Raw genomic sequence first — 17,820 nt, 5'->3', positions numbered from 1 at the left:
GCCCTGTACACCAGGAAATTTTTCCACAGCTTTCTGAGGTTTCCACAGAGCTTCTTGCAACACCCAGTCTCCTCCCCCACCCTAAAAAAGAGGCTACTCAGAGAAATGAATTTGAAAAAGATGTTAAAATGGCACAGACTTCAGCGTTGGTGCCATGGTTTGGAGAAGAGGGGATCAGGATTCAAGGCCCTGCTCTGCTTTTGCCCGACGGTTATCTAGGGTGAGTGGTATCATCTCTCTCAGACTGGGTTTCCCCATCTGCAGAAGGGGTTAGGAGAGGAGCTGAGCCAAGGCATGAAAAGTTGACACCACGTAGCAAGCCCTTAGCTCCTGTGATATGATGAGTAACCACCACTGTGGCCCCTAACAAGTGCCTGGCACAGAGTAGGTGCTCAATAAACACTGAAATGAGTGAACGAGTGATTCCTTGATGTGACCCCCTCCCCCTTTTTCAACAGAGGAGAGGGAAGAGCATAGAGAGGAGCTGCCCAGCCAGCTCACCCAGCTGGACCAGATGTATTAGCCCTAAGAGGTGGTACGTGGGGTCCCTGGCCCCTCATCTGACACCCACCAGAGTGGGGGCGGGGCTACTCTATTTTCCTGGTGCCTCAAGGTTTTACATCTGAGAACTCCGGAATATAAAGCAGCAATCAAGGGCAGGAGGAAGTGATCAGATGTGGCTCCCGGGTTCGTGGCGAGATAATTAGGTGTTTGATTGGCATCCTCTCTCAAGGACAGCCACCTCCAGGTCCCATCTGCAGCAGGAACTGGCTTGTTTTCCTGGCTGATGCTTGGGGCGGGGGGGTGCCTTGGAGGTGGAGGTGCAAGTGTGGCGGGGTGGGGAGGTTTGGTGCCGGGATTGGCCAGCACGTCTTTCATTTGTTCCTTTAGTCATACATTCATTCAATCAACAAGTGTTGGCACCTACTAGGTACCAAGCATCAGGGATACAGCAGTGGCCCAAACAAACAAAGCCCATGTCCTTCTGGAGCTGACATTCAAGGAGGGTGGCTAGTGGAAATGGACAATAAATAAATAGAGCAGTAACCACATAAATGTGTTGATGACAAGTACCATTTAGAGAAATAAGCAGAGAGAGAAGAATGGGTGAGGTAGGTAGGAGGTGCTTGCTATTTTAAATAGGATGGTAGGACAGGCTTTTGTGAGAAGGCAGTGTAAGAGCTGAGACCTGGAGGAGGAAAGGAAAAGACCCATGTGGAATAAAAACAGAAACAAAAACAAAAACCCAGCATTTCGGGCAGAGGGAACAGCCAATACAAAGGCCCTGTGGTAGGAATGTCCTTGATGTGTTCAAGAGCTAGCAAAGGTCCTGTGTGGCTGGAGGAGAGTGAGTGAGGAGGGAGTAGAAGGATGTGAGGACAGAAGTAAGTCACGTGGGACCTTGACATCGAGGTGAGCACTTTGGCCTTCATGCAGAGTCAGGTGGGAGCTGTGGAAGGGTTTTGAGTAGAGGAGGGACAGGGCGTGACTTGGGTTTAACAGTATCCTGGTGGCTGTCGGGTGGGGAAGGGACTGTAGGAGGGTGAGGGCAGCAGTGCGGAGACCAGTGAGGAGGCTCCTGTGGTCACCCAGGTGGCAGCAGTAGAGAGGATGAGAAATGGTTGGATCAAGCTGACAGTATTTGCTGATGAGAGAAATGTCCCCACTGCAACCCTGGGCCTCAGCCTAGTACCAGGGCAGGGAAGGTTGCTGCCCTCTCGGGGCTTAGGGCTGGCAGTGGTCCCACCTCAATAGCCAGCCCTAGCCCCTGAGCACCCAAGCACCTCCTGCACCCTGGACCCCCTGCCAGCCACAGGCCTCCCATCCTGCCTGCACCCCTAAGAGACAAGGCATGCCATGACTTCATGTTACAGCAGTAAATCCTAGATGCAGAGAGGTCAGGGGTCTGCCCAGACTCACAGAGCCAGTAAGTAAGAACATCTGGACTCAAACCCGCTCTGCCTGCCGAATGTGGGCTCTTGGCCTGCCTCCAGCTAAAAGCAAATTGCCACTGGATTTTCTGGAAGCCAGAACTTTGGGAGCTGCTGGGAAGGCCTTGTGGACCACAATTTTTTTTTTTTTTTTTTTTTGTGGACCACAATTTTAATTGTCTATGTGCCTTCCATGACCAAACACTGTGTGAGGGCAGGACTTGGGTCTGACTTCTTCTGGGCCACATTGTAGGCACTTAAATTATAGTTGAGTAAATGAGTGAGTGACTGGATGGATGGATGGATGGACAGATAGACAAAGAGATGGACAGACAGACTGATAAGGCCCAGCCACGCTCCTGATCTTCAGGCCACATGAGTCCTTGTCTGGGACAAACAGGTAAGGGAGAGGTAGCCCCATGAGCAGCCGGAGGAAAGAATGCAGAATAAAGTGGGACCTTGGCAAGTGGCTTTGTTTCTCTGCAGGTACCCTGTGTAAAATGGCACCTGCATCATAGGACCATTCATTTGCTCCCTCAGTAGATGTTTCTAGAGAATCCACTGCATGCCAAACACTGTTGGGAAAATAAAATGAACTTTTGTATGCCAGTTAACATGGACCTAGTAAGCCCTCTATGGGACAGTTATTATATTATTGTTATCACTGCACTGGGAGTCTGCTAAGAAGTTGTTGGCAGCCTCGCCCACACACCCGGGCCTCACGGTTTGGACACAGTCCTCTCGACGGGCTCTGTGACCCAAGTGTGAACTATCATCCTGGCCCAGATGATGGAATTCAATAAAACCGGCTTGGCTGAGAATTGTTTCTCATAGGCACCGCCCCTTGCCAGGGCCCTCGGATAATTTGCCCTACATCTTGGCATCTGAAATTTACATACGGTGCCGGGAGTGATGGATGGCTCTGGTAACCCGGTCTGTCTCTCGGCCAAGGCTCAGTTATCCATCTCAGCGGGCTGCAGAGCCATCCGTCTTCTCTCCTTGCTCATGGCAGGCCAGCATGTGCCCTTCGTCCCAGGTCATCTCCCGGCCCCCTCCTAGAGCCAGCCTCTGAGGCCACTCTGAAGGCGACACTCCCATCATGGTCCGCTGCATCCCCAGAAACCCTCCTCCTCGGTGTTTGCCTGGGACTCTGATGGCAAAGCCCTGAATGGCTCCATGGACCTGAGATACAGAATGGGTTGTTTGGCCCCCCCAAACAGCAAGAGGGCCCCATCTTGCTCCTGCCACAAAGGACTCCTCATGCTTATATCTACTAACAGTCATTCATTCACAGGTGTTTTTTGAGTGCCTTTATGCATCTGGCATTTAGCTAGAACCTGTGGCTACAGCTGTGAACAAGACAGGCATGGTCCCCACCCATGAGGGACTGACATTCCATTGGAGGGAATATGAGCAATAAAGATCCTAGACACTGTGCCAAACACTTTACCTACTTACAATCTGGTTCTCAAGGGTTTCCTCAGTAACACTTTGGGCACAAATTTTTATCGCCATTTTACAGACACAGAAACTAAGGTTGAGTATGTTGTCCAAGGTCACACTGCTAGTGAGGGGTCAGAGCCAGAATTTTGACATAGGTCTGTGATCCCTGAACATGGTCATTGTTCCCCAGACAAATCAGGCTCTTTCAGGGTTTCTGACACATACTTAGCATTTATTCATTCATTTATTTGACCAACAAACATTTCTAAAGTGCCTACTATGTAACAGGAACTGTTCTAGGCACTGAGCATAAGGAGGAAAGGACCAAAATCTCTGTCTTGCTATCATGGAGTTTTCATTCTAGTAAATAAAATATATAGTGTGTTTGATAGTGATACATGTTAAGAAGAAAACTAAAGGCAGGAACAGAGAGGCCAGGTAGGGTGCTATCACAATAATCCCATTTCCTCTGTGTGGGATGCTTAGCTTTCTTAACCAGCTCATCCCCTGAGCCCAGGTCAAACATTCCCACCTTGGTGACTCTTTACCCCAGTCACAGCAAGTCACCTTGCTCTCTGTGTTCCCATGATACTTTATTCATACTTCTCATGTTGTACTTCGGCACATGGTGTTGGAATTGGCCTGTGTGTCTCCTCCACTGCACTGTGAACTCCTCAAGGACAGGGGCTACGTTGGTTAGTTTCTGTGTACCAGTACCTAACATTGTAACTAGCACAGATTTGGGGCTCAGTAGTTAGTTGGATGGATGATTAGATGGGGATGGGTGGATGGGTGATTAGATGGATGGATGATGGATTGATGACTGGTTGAGTGTGAGTGATTGGATAGATGGATGTTGGATGATCAGTTGGAAGATAGATGATCTGTTAGATAAATGGATGGATGGATGAGTGGAAAATGGATGGTTGGTTGGGTGATTGGATGGATGTTGGATAAAGAGCTTCCAGCCTGGGTAACTAGGTACTGGCAACCCCTGCCCAAGTTGGGAACCACACAGTGATTTAATTAGTAGAAGTAGGTAAAACTCTTATCTCTCCCTTGCCCCATCAGTTTCCATACCCATGCAAAGGCAATTCAGGGCATATGTTAGGGTTTCACTCTTCTCCAAGTCTGCTCTGGAGGTGATGTCTTAATGCGATGGCCTTTGTCCCTTTTACCAGAATTATTTATGCCCTAACTTGTCTTATTTGGTTTCTGAGCTCTTAGAGGATATAGACTGTATCTGATTCCCTTTATCTAATGCCTAGCACACTGGAGATCATGGATGGCTGAATGTACAACATCTCTAGTTGCATCTCCCTGCAAAGAGAAAGCAGACTTCCAGGTTTGTGTTGGGGGCAGTTGGTGACTGTATTGAAAGTCATAATCACTGGTCATCCTTGTTTTCTAGACCTGGCCTGGAATCTCAGCTGCCACTTCATCCATATATCCTTACAGGAGATAATATACATAAAGTGCTTAGCACATTCCATAAATACTAGCGTGTGTGTGTGTGTGTGTGTGTGTGTGTATGGCATAAATGTTAACCATGGGCTATTGTTTTCTGTAAGGAATGTCTGTGTAAGGTTTCATTTGGCAAAAAAATTCTAGGCCTTTGAAAAGACAACATCTGGTGGCAAATATCAGAAGGGGATAACAGGGGCACAAAGGAGATGCCCAGACTTGGAGGGGAGGGTTCAGGAATCCTTCCTGGAAGAGGGGACATTTAAGCCGAGGCACAAAGGATGAGTAAGATCAGCTGCAGAGACAGAATGAGATCATCTGAGCTGAAGGAATGAAGTCTGTTGAGCCATGGAGTTGGGAGACCCTGTTGCCTTTGGATTCCTGCAGGGCAGGAAGGTTGGTTGGGAAGGAAACAAAGATGTTGGGAACAAGGTTGGGAACAAAGGTTGGGAAGATGGAAGGGGCCCAGTGACACCTACATAGGAAGTATGACGATTGTCCTAGAGCAGTGGCGAGCCAGAGGTGGGTTTTGAGCAGAGGAGGGACATGTTGAGGAAGTTTCTTTCCTTTCATGAAACCCCTTCAAAATTTGGGAACACCTGAAGTCCTTGCTTCCTTAACCCCTAATCCCCAGCAATCACTGCATCGTTTTCAGAAGGTCTCGTCTCAGAAGTGGTATTAGGGGGATGTGTCTGAGTGTGAGGGTGTCTTTGGAGCTGAGAAGAGTGTGAGCACATGCTGGGGGAATTGACATGCATATGCACAATTCAGATGTGTATTTCCCCTGTAAGAACATAGCAGCTAGCTCAAAGTTTTGTACATCATTGACACTTCAGGTCAACATCATGTGTTAAATTTCTTTTAAAACTAAGTATTCTTGTACAATTCCCAATCCTTCCTGGTTGAGGAAATACAGTTGAACTGAGAATGTTCAACTTGCTCTCCCCATAGATAACCAACATTCTTCCTTCCCCACCCAAGAGCTACCTTCCCTCTGAGGAAATCCAGCCTCCTAACCAGATGTGTGGCTTGGGCAGGTCGCCTAAGCTGTTTTTGCCTTAGTTTCCTCATCTCTAAAATGGGAGACTCAGATTCAGTTAGTGTTAGCTAAAGTGTGGGACATACATACCCCCACTGTTAGGACGTGAGATGACTGTAAGTAGACCTGACATTAGAAGGGATTGACCTGTGTCAGGAGGATCCCTTCTCAGTGGTCATTCATTCCTTCTCATTGGAACAAGAAGAAAGTCTCTACCTTTAACACCTCTCCAGCACTTCCCAGTCTCCTTTTATAACAAAGACAAACAGCAATGCTTTGTTTTCATTGTACTTTTATTTTAAAGACTACCTTCTGTTTATGGCATAGTGTCCTCTAGCGATAAAAAGAAGTTCCTTTTCAAATGTACTTATTTAGGTTAAAAAGAGAAGGGGTTGTTATGTAAAGGTCAAGAACAGGCAAAATTTATCTAGATGCTAGGGTCAGAATGATAGTTACCTTTAAGGGGGTACTAACTAGGAGAGGGCACAAGGGAACCTTCCAAGGTGCTAGGAGTGTGAATATTCTGTGTATCTACCTGGGCAATGGTTATAAGGGTGTAAAAGTTTGAGCTTAAAATTGAACTTAAGGGCTTCCCTGGTGGCTCAGTGGTTGAGAGTTCGCCTGCCAATGCAGGGGACATGGGTTCGTGCCCTGGTCTGGGAAGATCCCACATGCCACGGAGCGGCTGGGCCTGTGAGCCATGGCCGCTGAGCCTGCGCGTCTGGAGCCTGTGCTCCGCAACGGGAGAGGCCACAACAGTGAGAGGCCTGCGTACCGCAAAAAAAAAAAATTGAACTTAAAATTATACAAAAAGAAAGAAGAGTCAGTTTGAAGGTAAATATCATGGAAATAGTAATTCATGTGGAATATCAATATGGCAAAATACATGCAGAGGGGTAGTATGAATGGTTGAAGTTCAGAGAGTGATGGACTGGACAACCTTGAAAGCTCCTTCTGGCGTATATGTTCTGAGACTGTGAGTGCCTTGGAAGTTCCAAGGTTGCCCAGCAAGCTGATGGCAGACGCTCTCAGAGCTAGGGCCACTCCCCGGGCAGTGGGCATTTCCCGTGGGCAAGCAGTGGGGCTGTAGGTCCCATCAGAAGAGCTCTTCTTCCCTGCCCCAGCCTCTTCCTGCTGCTCCTAGCCCTGGCTGCAGCTCAGTCCCAGCTTCCTTTCTCTCTGCACGCTGGCCCGAGCCTCAGCTGCATCTATCATCTGCTTCAAGCTCATTAAAATTATTTCTTTTTTAGTTGCAAATGGGCTGTTTATGATGATCATTATTTGAATGGTCTGCGGCGGGCTCCGGGCTGTCTGTCTGCTGCTGATGGCCAGTTAATCAGATGAGTCTTCTCCCTGCCTGGGCCTGGCCCAAAGTCTGGGGCTGTGTTAATCATGGCCCCCCTAGGGCTGGGGGCTGGGGGCCAGGTGGGAGAGGATCCCAAGTTCTGCTTGATCATCAAAGAGGCCCTGCTAGCTGTGTATGTGCATGGGGGTTCAGACACTTATTTCTAAAACTCAGCTTCAGACTGGTGCTGGTTTATGTTTGTGAGAGTTTTTTATATTCCTTCAAAATAAATACAGTGCTGTGAGCTTTTTTATTTGAAATATGTTTATTTTAAAAGACATGTCAATTCTGTCATTGGCTGTCTTGCTCTGTTAATGTTCAAATAGCCCGTCTTTTAGGGTGGGAGGGAGTGGTTTTTAATGTCTTTGCCTGATAGAGTAAAACTTGTCAGTACTCTGTCATCCTTTTATTGGTGGGACGGGGCGTGTGAGATTTTTACTGACCTGTGAAATCCAGAACTCTTAGAATCACTGATCTAGTGGGGTGTTCTTTGAGCTCTCAGCTTATCTAAATTAGTATCAGCCAACATTTCTTTTTTTTTTTTTTTTTTTTTTTTTTTTGCGGTACGCGGGCCTCTCACTGCTGTGGCCTCTTCCGTTGCGGAGCACAGGCTCCGGACGCGCAGGCTCAGTGGCCATGGCTCATGGGCCCAGCTGCTCCGTGGCATGTGGGATCTTCCCGGACCGGGGCACGAACCCGTGTCCCCTGCATCGGCAGGCGGACTCTCAGCCACTGCACCACCAGGGAAGCCCCAGCCAACATTTCTTGAACACTTAGTACTGTGCTTGATGCTTTACACATTTATAACATTTAAAACAATCTCCCCGAACATCCCCCAGCTAGTGGGGAAGTGGAGCAGAAACCCTGTGACGAGCAGGGCATTACAATTTTGCCTTTATAATCCACCAAGGAGATAATTCACAGCTGAATTATTAGGACTGTAATTCGTTTCTTAGTCCGTGCTTGAATTACCTTACAAACATGTTAATGTGCTCGTCACATGAGATGATGTATATGAGGAGCTTAGCATGGTGCCTGGTACGTGTAAGCACCCAATACATGGTAGTTACGATTATTTACTATTATTGTTGTTGACGTGTTAGTGTACTAACCATAGAAATGTGGCAGGAATTCAGAGTTGAAGGATGAGTATAGATGTAAGGCAGAGGTAAGAAGAGCATGGACATCAGTCATGATGTCCGTCGTCTGCTCCTCTAGGGATGAACAGGAAAGACGGCAAGAGCTGGGCTTCTGTGGGGCTGGGGTTGGGAGCCTGCTGATGTTCCCCCATCTGGTCTCACCTCTGCTCTGTCTACAGTGTGGATGCAGCAGACAGATTTGTACCCACCAGCAGCCTGAGAGATTAGGGTGGAGGGAGCCAGTGCAGTCGCATGGCATCGTTGCCTGGTACAGCACATCAGACAGTTAGACTTAACCTGCTCTGAGATTTCCTTTTGGAACTTGGGTTTGATGTTTTAAATAAGGAGTCGGGCTTCCCTGGTGGCACAGTGGTTGGGAGTCCGCCTGCCGATGCAGGAGACGCGGGTTCGTGCCCCGGTCTGGGAAGATCCCACATGCCGCGGAGCGGCTGGACCTGTGAGCCATGGCCGCTGAGCCTGCACGTCCGGAGCCTGTGCTCCGCAACGGGGGGGGCCACAACAGTGAGAGGCCCGCGTACCACAGTCAATCAGTCAATCAATCAATCAATCAATAAATAGTCAAAGTTCAGCCCCCACCAGGTTGCTGGGATGCTGGGAGAGGCAGTATCCCAGAGATAAGAACATTGTGTCAGATATATGATCATTCAAAACCGTGTGATGTTAACGCAAGTTCCAGTTCTGTTTGTCCTGTAGCCATGTAAAAATCACCTCTTTATCTTCAAGACGGATGAGAAAAACTAAGAAAAACTGTGAGCACTCTGCCACAACTCAAATTGACCATGACACTCCAGTTACTTCTCTCCTGCCAAGTGAGGGTCTGTCCACCTGGCTGCCCCACATAGTTGGTGTTTGTCTGCCTTAGGTCAGTCCCATTGCTGCTACCACAGATCTCTCCCTAGTCACTTGATATTTTGGTCACGGTCAATTGTGGTTTCTTTATTGGAAACTACAATTATTTTTAAATGATGATAAACCAGAAGTCTCCTTATTTTCTCTGTCACCTTGGCAGACTGTCAGAAATTGTTTCTGTTTCTCTCTCTTCTCTCCCATGACACCTTGTTCCTTACCTGGCTCAAAAATTCAATGGGACGTTTGGACTGGAAGCCCCTGCACCTTGGAGTTGGTGTACCCAGTGCTGTGGCAGAGAATTGATATCAGCACCTTGGAGAGCACCACATTTCCAAGTCTCTTGCCCCTCTATTTTAATGGCTACTTTCTTGCCTCGATTTTCCTCCCTTCTAGTCTTATGATTCTCCAAAGAGGTTAGACATTTCTCCAGAAATAGAAATTCCTTCCCCGATTCTCCCAAAGGCTCCATAGGCAGAGACACTTACCCTGGGTTTGGGGTATGCGCTCCAGCCTGTGATGGGCGCGAGGTTTATGGTGCTACGGTGAACTGCTGTTGAGCAGATTTACCGACTCTCAGACATGATATAAGACGATTACCATGCATTTCGTCTCTTAGAGGGAAAAGGATTTGCAGCGGGTTAATAGTACTTTTATTTCATTATCTAATAGTAAAAGTGTTTCATTGTGTGTGCAAGATGAATGCGCATTAGCGATGACAAATGAGGTCTTTCAGCACGGTGCCGGGCCTCATCATACATATGTTAGATTAAAGGGTTCACCCTAGAAATACACTCTTGCATCTGCTTGTGTGTTTTTAATAAATCTGATTGCAGGAATTTATTGCATCACTGGATTTAGGAAATTATGGGGCTTGATTGCTGCAGATATAATCGGGTGATATATACAGAAATGCTCCTCTAGTTATCGTCCAGAAAAAAAGCCCATCTCGGGATGGTGCAAGAAAGCAGCAGACCACATAAACAGAGCATTTCTTGAATTATGCAAATGAAATCCATGACAACTCATGGTGAATTATTCTCCCCTCGTGAAACCGCCACTGTTAAAGTGAAGAAAGCTGCGAGAGGGGTGATCAAATATACATGTACAACCAGCAGACATTGTCTGTCATGTGTGAGCTGGAGCGTCCCCCACTTCCATCTCTCACTCTCTTTTTTTCCCCTCCTTGGTTCGTCCTGTAAAAACCTGGTCTGAAACCTTCATTGCACATAAACAGGCAAGGCTGCTTCCAATCCTTTTCTTCTGAATCCAGGAGTCTTCAATGAAATATTTCTTATACTTGAAGTGAACCTTAGATAATTTACTGCAGGATACACAAAAGGTCATCTTGCTTCTTATTGGCACCTTCATTTTTCCAAAATCTACAGAAATTAAAAAGCCATCTATATCTTAAAAGGCGTATTTATGAACCCTTAAGTGTAAGTCATAGTTGGAACAGTTCCCACCTCTGATATATGAAAGCTGTCGACAGCACTTTCTTACACTATAATATGCCCATACAATATGCCGCACTTTACTATTTTGACACCGTTTGGAGATGTTTTCTACAGTTACTGACAAGCTTATGCCATCACTCCCTTGGAAATTTAAGAGGTGGGGCAGAGGCGTAGGGGAGAAATGAAAAAAAACAGCTCCACCCAACTTTATGGGAGATTATTGATCTGGCCTGACTTCTGACAAGCAAAAAAAGCTGTCCTGGATTTTTTTCGGTTGCATCCCCAGTTTCGTAAATTATTCATTTGTGCCAGGAGTCAATATCCTGTCTTTTCTCAGCTTTTTTGTAAGTTAAGGAAACTTGTTTGGAATGCTGTTTTGTACGATGATTAAAAAGGAAAAGGAGGAAAAAAATCTTTTTCTTTTCTCTCTCCCTCTCTCTCTCTTTTTTTTTTCTTTTTTTTTTTTATTGTTCCAGAAGGAGCTTAATTCCGTCGCTTCCGAGCTGTCTGCACGGCAGGAGGAGAGTGAACATTCTCATAAACATTTAATTGAACTCCGCCGGGAATTTAAGAAAAATGTACCTGAGGTACAGTATAGTTGCTATTATAGAATTAACTCAGTAGGAATGCAGATTTTTCTCTGTTCAAACTGTATTTTGAAAACTATAGACATAAGTGACTAACAAGAAAAGAAGCTAATTAGCCACGAAGAAAAATTACAACCCTCAACCTTTCCGTGTTTCTCAGTATAGCGGTGCTCACTGGTGCTGTCTAGAATAAAAGCAGGACGCTTCTCCATGGAAGTCATTGTTTTTGAGGGCTCTATACCACATCCATTTTCCCCTCACATTAATGTCTAAGTCAAATGCTTGGCCTTGACGGCAAAGACAATTTGTCTAGAGTTCCTGATTTTATTTTGCTTTCCCATTGGCGTCCGGGAAATGATGGCTGTAGACTGTCTCACCCTCTCTGGTCCTTCCCTTGATCTCCATGTCTGAAACTGTCTCCCGCACCTGCCCATAAACGTGCCTCATTCTCCCCCTTCACCTCCTCCTTTGCAACTCCAGCCACCAGCGTTGTCCTTCCCAGCTGCCATGAGGGTGGTCCAGGTAATGGCCAGCCCCTGCAATGTAAGAGTCCCCCAGGGGAAGAGACGATAATGGACACGTTTCTTTCTTCACAAGGGTGAATGTGTGAATTTTTTTTCCTCCTCTGTCAGGCCCCCTGTTGCTTCTCAATTTTTTTTTTTTTAGTGATGGAAATAAACACAAATAGGAAAAAGAAAACCTTCTGACTCCATATAATGTTGGCAGGGATGTGACACATCAGAGCCATGACAGGAAACAGATACCCCGCCCATTCCCAAAGCCTGCTGTGCTTCTCTGTGCTCAGCAGAGGGTTGAGCTCTCTGTCCCAGGCTGCTCAGGTGGCCTGGATCTTGGAGGAGGGCCAGACAGGGTCTGCCATTCCAGAGGTATCAGACCTGGACATGTTGATTCCACTCTGCCTGTTGGAATCACCTAGGGGTCCTGTTGCCACCTTACTGATGGAGACCATGGAAGGATGGAGAAGAAGCAAGCCCACCCAGGAATCAGGCCACATAAGTGCAGAGGGGTCAGTCTCTTAGCTGTGAAGTCCTCCTCACACCAGTCATAAATATCTTTGGTTCTTCAAGGCAAGAGTGGGAAGTAGGATCTAGTTAGAACTTGTCCATGGAGCAAGTCTGGGAGGAATCAGGTTTGGGAGCTGAGAGAGAGTGCACTTGTAGAAGGGGCGGGAATCTCAGATCTGAGCATGTCTCCTATGTTATGGCTTTAGAAAGGCCAAGTTACATCCTGGGTTTGACTGGGAGCTAAGAAAGCATAGGGAGATTCTGAGCATCCTTCCCTTCCCTTTTAGAACAGAGAACAGCTTGGTCTTTAAACCAGTTTTTCTGCCCAGAAGGAGAGAACCAGAAGCTTTGCCTCTGACTCTCCCATCTCTGGGAAGCGGAGATGAAACGGCCACAGATCTTCACAGCCCACCATTTTGTCCTCCTTCCCCCAGGCGACGTGGGAGCCCCCAGGTGATGAGGGAAATCCAGGCCAGGTTTTAAGCCTCTGAGTTCGGCTTACATAATTTTAATACTGCATAATTATGCAATTATGTAATTAGAAGGAATAAGTTTCCATTCCTATTATAGTCGCGCCTCTGAAAATTCTCATTTTTGGAACTAGCCTCTCCTGATGGGGGAGAGTCATGCCAAGACTTTATTTAAGAACATCATCTGGCTGGTGCCCAGCTCACCTCCTGCTGATGCCTTTGCTCAGTTTCCCCCAGGAGTTAAGCAGACAGGGCAGTGGGCTTCTAGAAATGGCTGGCATTGACCCAAAATCCCACCCACCCCGCCGTGGGTCTCAGATTTGAATCCCCTAAATTCACTTGAGTGTGGGCTTGTGAACAGAGCCTGTTTGGGGAGTCTGTTGACCTGCATTGAAATCCCAACTGTGCCACTCACTTGCTTTGGGACCTTGAACAAGGCAGCCCCTCTCGGGGCCTCTGTGTCCCTTTCTGTAAATTCAGGGGACTGGAGATGGTTTTTGAGCCCCTTCCAACACCAACATTTCCTGAACCCAGACCAGAGGTTTCCTGTTGATGTGCTTTATTTGGTCTGTAAAGGTCTTTCAAATTTTACAGTAAGTTGTCAATGTTTAGCATCTCTGATTTCACCCCGAAGCTTGGATTTCCGATATCTTTTGAGACTGTTTGGTAGATCTGGCCACAGGGATGCTCCATGCCCAGTGGCAGTCACCAGAAACAGCCGAGCAGCTGCTGCTCACGTTACCAAGATGCTGTGCTCCGCTGAGATTTGCCATGGGACAGCCTGTTTCCCTCCTGTCCACTTCCTCCAGCCTCTGTGGGCATTTGAGTTTACAACCCACAATCTAGGTTTTCTTAAGTTTCGTTTTCTGCACTCAGCCTGTGCACTCACGGTTCCTTATGATCAAATAAATCCACTAGGTTCACACGCACTCCCTACGTCCCTCCTGAAGATCCCTTGCATACATCAGTATATCAGTGGCTCTGAGAAGTCCTGGGGGCCACAAATCAGTGAGGAAAGCATAGCCAGGACCCAGAAGAAGGATTTTTTCCAGGGCCAGGAGCAACACAATCCTATTTCATAGTTAAGGGATTTTATTCTTCAGCTGAAATATGTATTCTTCAGCTCATCTCTTCCTTTCCTGTTTCTGTCTGCTACCCCCTCCCTCTCCATTCTCTCCAGCTCCCCTCAGCTCCTCCTCCCAAGGGGGTCTCTTGTGGGCCATAGAAGCCAGTGGTTAGGGGAGTCACCAGAGGGTCTCAGAGGAAACTGGAGCATTTATGGTTGGGATCTTGGTACCCTCGGTTCTAATCCCTCTTGCACGCTGGAGAGAACTCATGGCAGTCCACCAGGGATGCCCTTGTGGCTGGGAACCTCAAGGTCACTTGAGAAAGGCATGAAATTAGGGTCCAGAAAGAGGAGGCTGCCTTCTGAAGACAGCCCAATGGCATAGAGTTGATCAAACATTTACAGAGCCCTTTTTCTGAGCTGGGTGCCATGGCAGGTGACCCCACCAAGCCCCCAGAAACCCCACCTTCTGGTGAGGAAGGAGCGACCGTGCAGAGTGGTGTTGCTAAAATGCCAAATGCAGTCTTTGCTGGAAGGGGCAGCTGGGTGGGGAAGCAGAAGTGGCACCCTAGGGAGACATCTCCCGAGCAACCTAAAGGACAGAGGTTTTCATGTAGGAGCTTTGGTGACATGGCCCTGGGTGTGGAGCCTTTCCAGCCCCTGCTCCAAAAAATGTCCCATGATGGACCACCAGCCCCGCAAGGTACTTTGCATAAAAGAGCATTCCATGATCAAATCCATTTGGGAAATGCTACTTCCTCTCTCCCTCTTCCAGGAATTCTCATTGTGCATTATGTAAAAGGCTCCAAAAAGTCCTGCAGGGAAGAACCTTGATGTTGTGCTTGATGCGTCCTAGTCGGATCTGGCTTGGCACCGTGGTGTGTGTTTGTGTCTGTCTGTAGGTGTATATATGAGGAACCCTTATGAAATCTCATGGAGTGCAGGTCCCACGGGACACGCTTGGGAAATACTGATTTGGGGGACAGCAATGAGCTGCAAACAGGGGCCATGGGGGTATCGCACTTGGCACCACGGTGAACTCTTCGCTGATCTCTTTTACAGGAAATCAGAGAGATGGTGGCTCCTGTATTAAAAAGCTTCCAAGCTGAGGTAAGACCCAAGGCCTGTGGCACATCACAAAAATACTTCCCAGTTCCCTCTCCTATCCCACCTGGAGTTGCCAGAGGATGCCAGCAGCAGAGAAACTTCTCTACCCCCATTGCAAACTGCCCCATGCCCTCCTGATCAGCCATGGTATCATGATAAGAATGGGTTCTCGGTTCTGTTCGATGGGATTTCTGCCTGCTCTGAAATCCTCTCTACCACCCATCCTCTGAGGATATAAAATCTACACTTTTCACATCCTTTCCTGCCAACCCATCGGGCCCTAGTTCCTTTGGCAGCAGCTGAGCTGTCCTCAGCCTGTTGTTTCTCTTGCTGTCCTGCCCTGGGATGGAGCTGAACCTCCTCTGTTTCTCCTCTTTGCTTGACTTTGTGACCAGGATTCTGAGAATGTCCACTTGTCTGGCTGGTGCAGGAGGTAGGCTAGGAAAAGAATGGAATTACACTGAGTCAGGAGAGTGGAAGGGAGGGCCATTTCTCCAATGTTCTGTCTTCAGGGGGCTCTTCTCCGTCTTCCCCTGTATTCAGGCAGAACCCTGGAAGGATAGGCCCTTCTCAGAGCTCGCCAGTGGAGATGCATTTTAAGTCTGTCGTCTGCCAAGTGCCACATTACTTTAAATCTGTCTCTTCGGAACTGCGTAAGCGCATAAGGCAATATTAAAGTAAACAATAACTGGATTTACACAAATGTCGCTGATTTCCATATTTTTCATCCTTTCATTTTATTACTGAGTTGACTGATGCGCTTATTTATTTATAGGGCCATCCGGTATTGATTCATTTGGTTGTAAGGTGCCTGAGCTGGAAGGGGGTAGAAAAAACCAGAAAGAAGACCAATAATGTTGGGAGTGTGTCGTCATGGCTTTTATGTTTTTAAAAAAAGGCCCCCATCTGCCGCCAGCTCATGGTCCCCTGAGAAATACTCAGCACACAAGCCCTCTCAGGCAGCTGATCCCTCTGTCCAGCCCAAAGACAGGCAGTGAGTGTCTTGTGTAGAGCGTCACTTTCTCAGCCATTTCCCTTGCTTGGGTTGGTGTGGCAGAGCTTCTCTTAGCTACTTAGACCCTCAGTTTCTCTATATGTTAAAGTGGAATAAAGGCACTGCAGATCTTTTCATGTTCTTTTGAGGATTAACTGAAATATAATGAAAGGAAGGAGTTTAATGTAATTCCCGGTACATGGAGAGCTGCTAGGGAGTGAAGAGCACAGACTCTGGAGTCAACCTGGATTTGAATCCTGCCTCTGCCAGTTACTAGCTGTTTGACCTTAGGCAAGTTACTTGACCTCTCTCTGCCTCTGTGTCATACTCTATAAAATTGGATAATAATTATACCTACTTCATAGGGTTGTGATTGAGGAAGAACAAAGTCAATACTCATGGAGTGCTTAGGACATTACCTTGCATATTAGAAGTCTTATTATTTTATTATTCCTATTATCAGTCACCTTCAACACAGGTTTATTTGGCCTCCACTATGCCTGGGTTGGAATCTGCCTCTTTCCTAACTAGGTGTTCAAGGATTTTTACCCAAAAGAAGGGGGTTTTCTATCCCTATAGGAAGCAGGCATGACTTATGCCATCTTTCCAATAGGAGAAAGAGTTAAACATTAGATTTCGGCAGTGATCCAGGGAACACCCAAGTGCAGCATGGTGGAAAGCACATGTGAATCAGACTCGTATGGGCCTGGCTTGAATTTCAGCCCTGCTGCTTATACGAGCTGTGTGACCTGGGAAGTTCCTCCACCTCTCGGAGCTGCAGCTTTCCTCCTCTCGTAAGTGAGGCTAACAGTAAGGATTCTAAGAACTAAGCAGGGTGGAGGCAGTCGACATGGTGTCTGGCACACAGTTGGTGCTCAGTAAGTGCAGGAGGAGAGAGAGAGTCTTAGTGGGGCCAAAATAGGCAAAGGTGAGTTTTCATTTCCAAATCCATGTGGCATGTTGAATACACACCATTTTAATAGCCGGGGATCTTCAAGGAACTTCGTTAATTTTTTTAAGAGGGTTTTCCGTCGTCCCTTTAATGTACCAGAAAGACTACATTTGTCTGGAGTTTTATTCCCGAAACCCCTGCTTTCTTCATGATCTATTGACTAATCCATTGCGGCCGCCATGTCCCTCCCAGCGCCTCAGGGAAGAAACGCCGGCAAAGAAAGGTGTTAATAAAAAGCATCTCCTTCGTCCAGAACAAACTGCACACACATAGGCCGTTTATAATCCAAATTTGATTTTCATTTTAATTTTTTTAATGAGGGTTCATCCTTTATGCCGCTTCCCTCTTGCCAGCCACCAGGCTCTAGGCTCAGAGCTGAGGATTCCCAAGTGGGCATTAATCACCTCCCAGGAATATTCCCTGAGGCAAACACCTTCCAGAGTCATATAAACTAACCCATAAAACGCCAAGGCTGAATATCGTGCCTGTCATTCCTTCTTCCCCAGTGTGGGCCTCTTGTTGAAATATAACATGTTCAAGTTCATTCCTTAATTTCACTCCACCAGCCCTGGTGAATACAGCATACGAGCATCCTTTTATCTTTTCATACTGTGTATGTGTGAGGGTCTTTTTTCCTTTTTCTTTCTTTCTTTCTTTCTTTCTTTCTTTCTTTCTTTCTTTCTTTCTTTCTTTCTTTCTTTCTTTCTTTCTTTCTTTCTTTCTTTCTTTCCTTCCTTCCTTCCTTCCTTCCTTTCTTTCTTTCTTTTTCATGCTGGTGGGAGGGGGGCGGAGAGGAAGTGAATTTGCCCTGCTGTGAATCAAGGAAGCTTTTCCTCTCCGCCTTGATTGCTTAAAGGACAGTCTTGACTCCCCCTGCTCAGGGAAACAAAGACAGCCAGAGAAGGTGGCTTAATGGAGACAGCTTGAAATGGCC

General features: G+C 47.0%; 1 protein-coding gene across 2 annotated transcripts in view; it reads left to right on the top strand.

Annotated features, from left to right (window-relative positions):
• CUX2 (cut like homeobox 2) overlaps nt 1-17,820 on the top strand; it is a gene marked incomplete at its 3' end in the record, with an annotated part of 260,924 nt that overhangs the window by 143,700 nt on the left and 99,404 nt on the right. Inside the window, exons 2-3 of one of the 2 annotated variants that reach the window (XM_082853200.1) lie at nt 11,162-11,272; nt 14,896-14,943. In XM_082853200.1, the coding sequence (XP_082709326.1) occupies nt 11,162-11,272; nt 14,896-14,943 (159 nt within the window). Of the gene's footprint in view, nt 1-10,794; nt 11,273-14,895; nt 14,944-17,820 lie in introns of those variants that run through there. The other variant, XM_082853199.1, reaches the window with a different exon arrangement.

Source organism: Leucopleurus acutus (assembly GCF_964270905.1).
Source record: "Leucopleurus acutus genome assembly, chromosome: 13".
Taxonomy (NCBI): Eukaryota; Metazoa; Chordata; class Mammalia; order Artiodactyla; family Delphinidae; genus Leucopleurus; species Leucopleurus acutus.
Note: the sequence above shows the minus strand (reverse complement) of the source record. Positions and strands in the feature narration are given on the sequence as shown.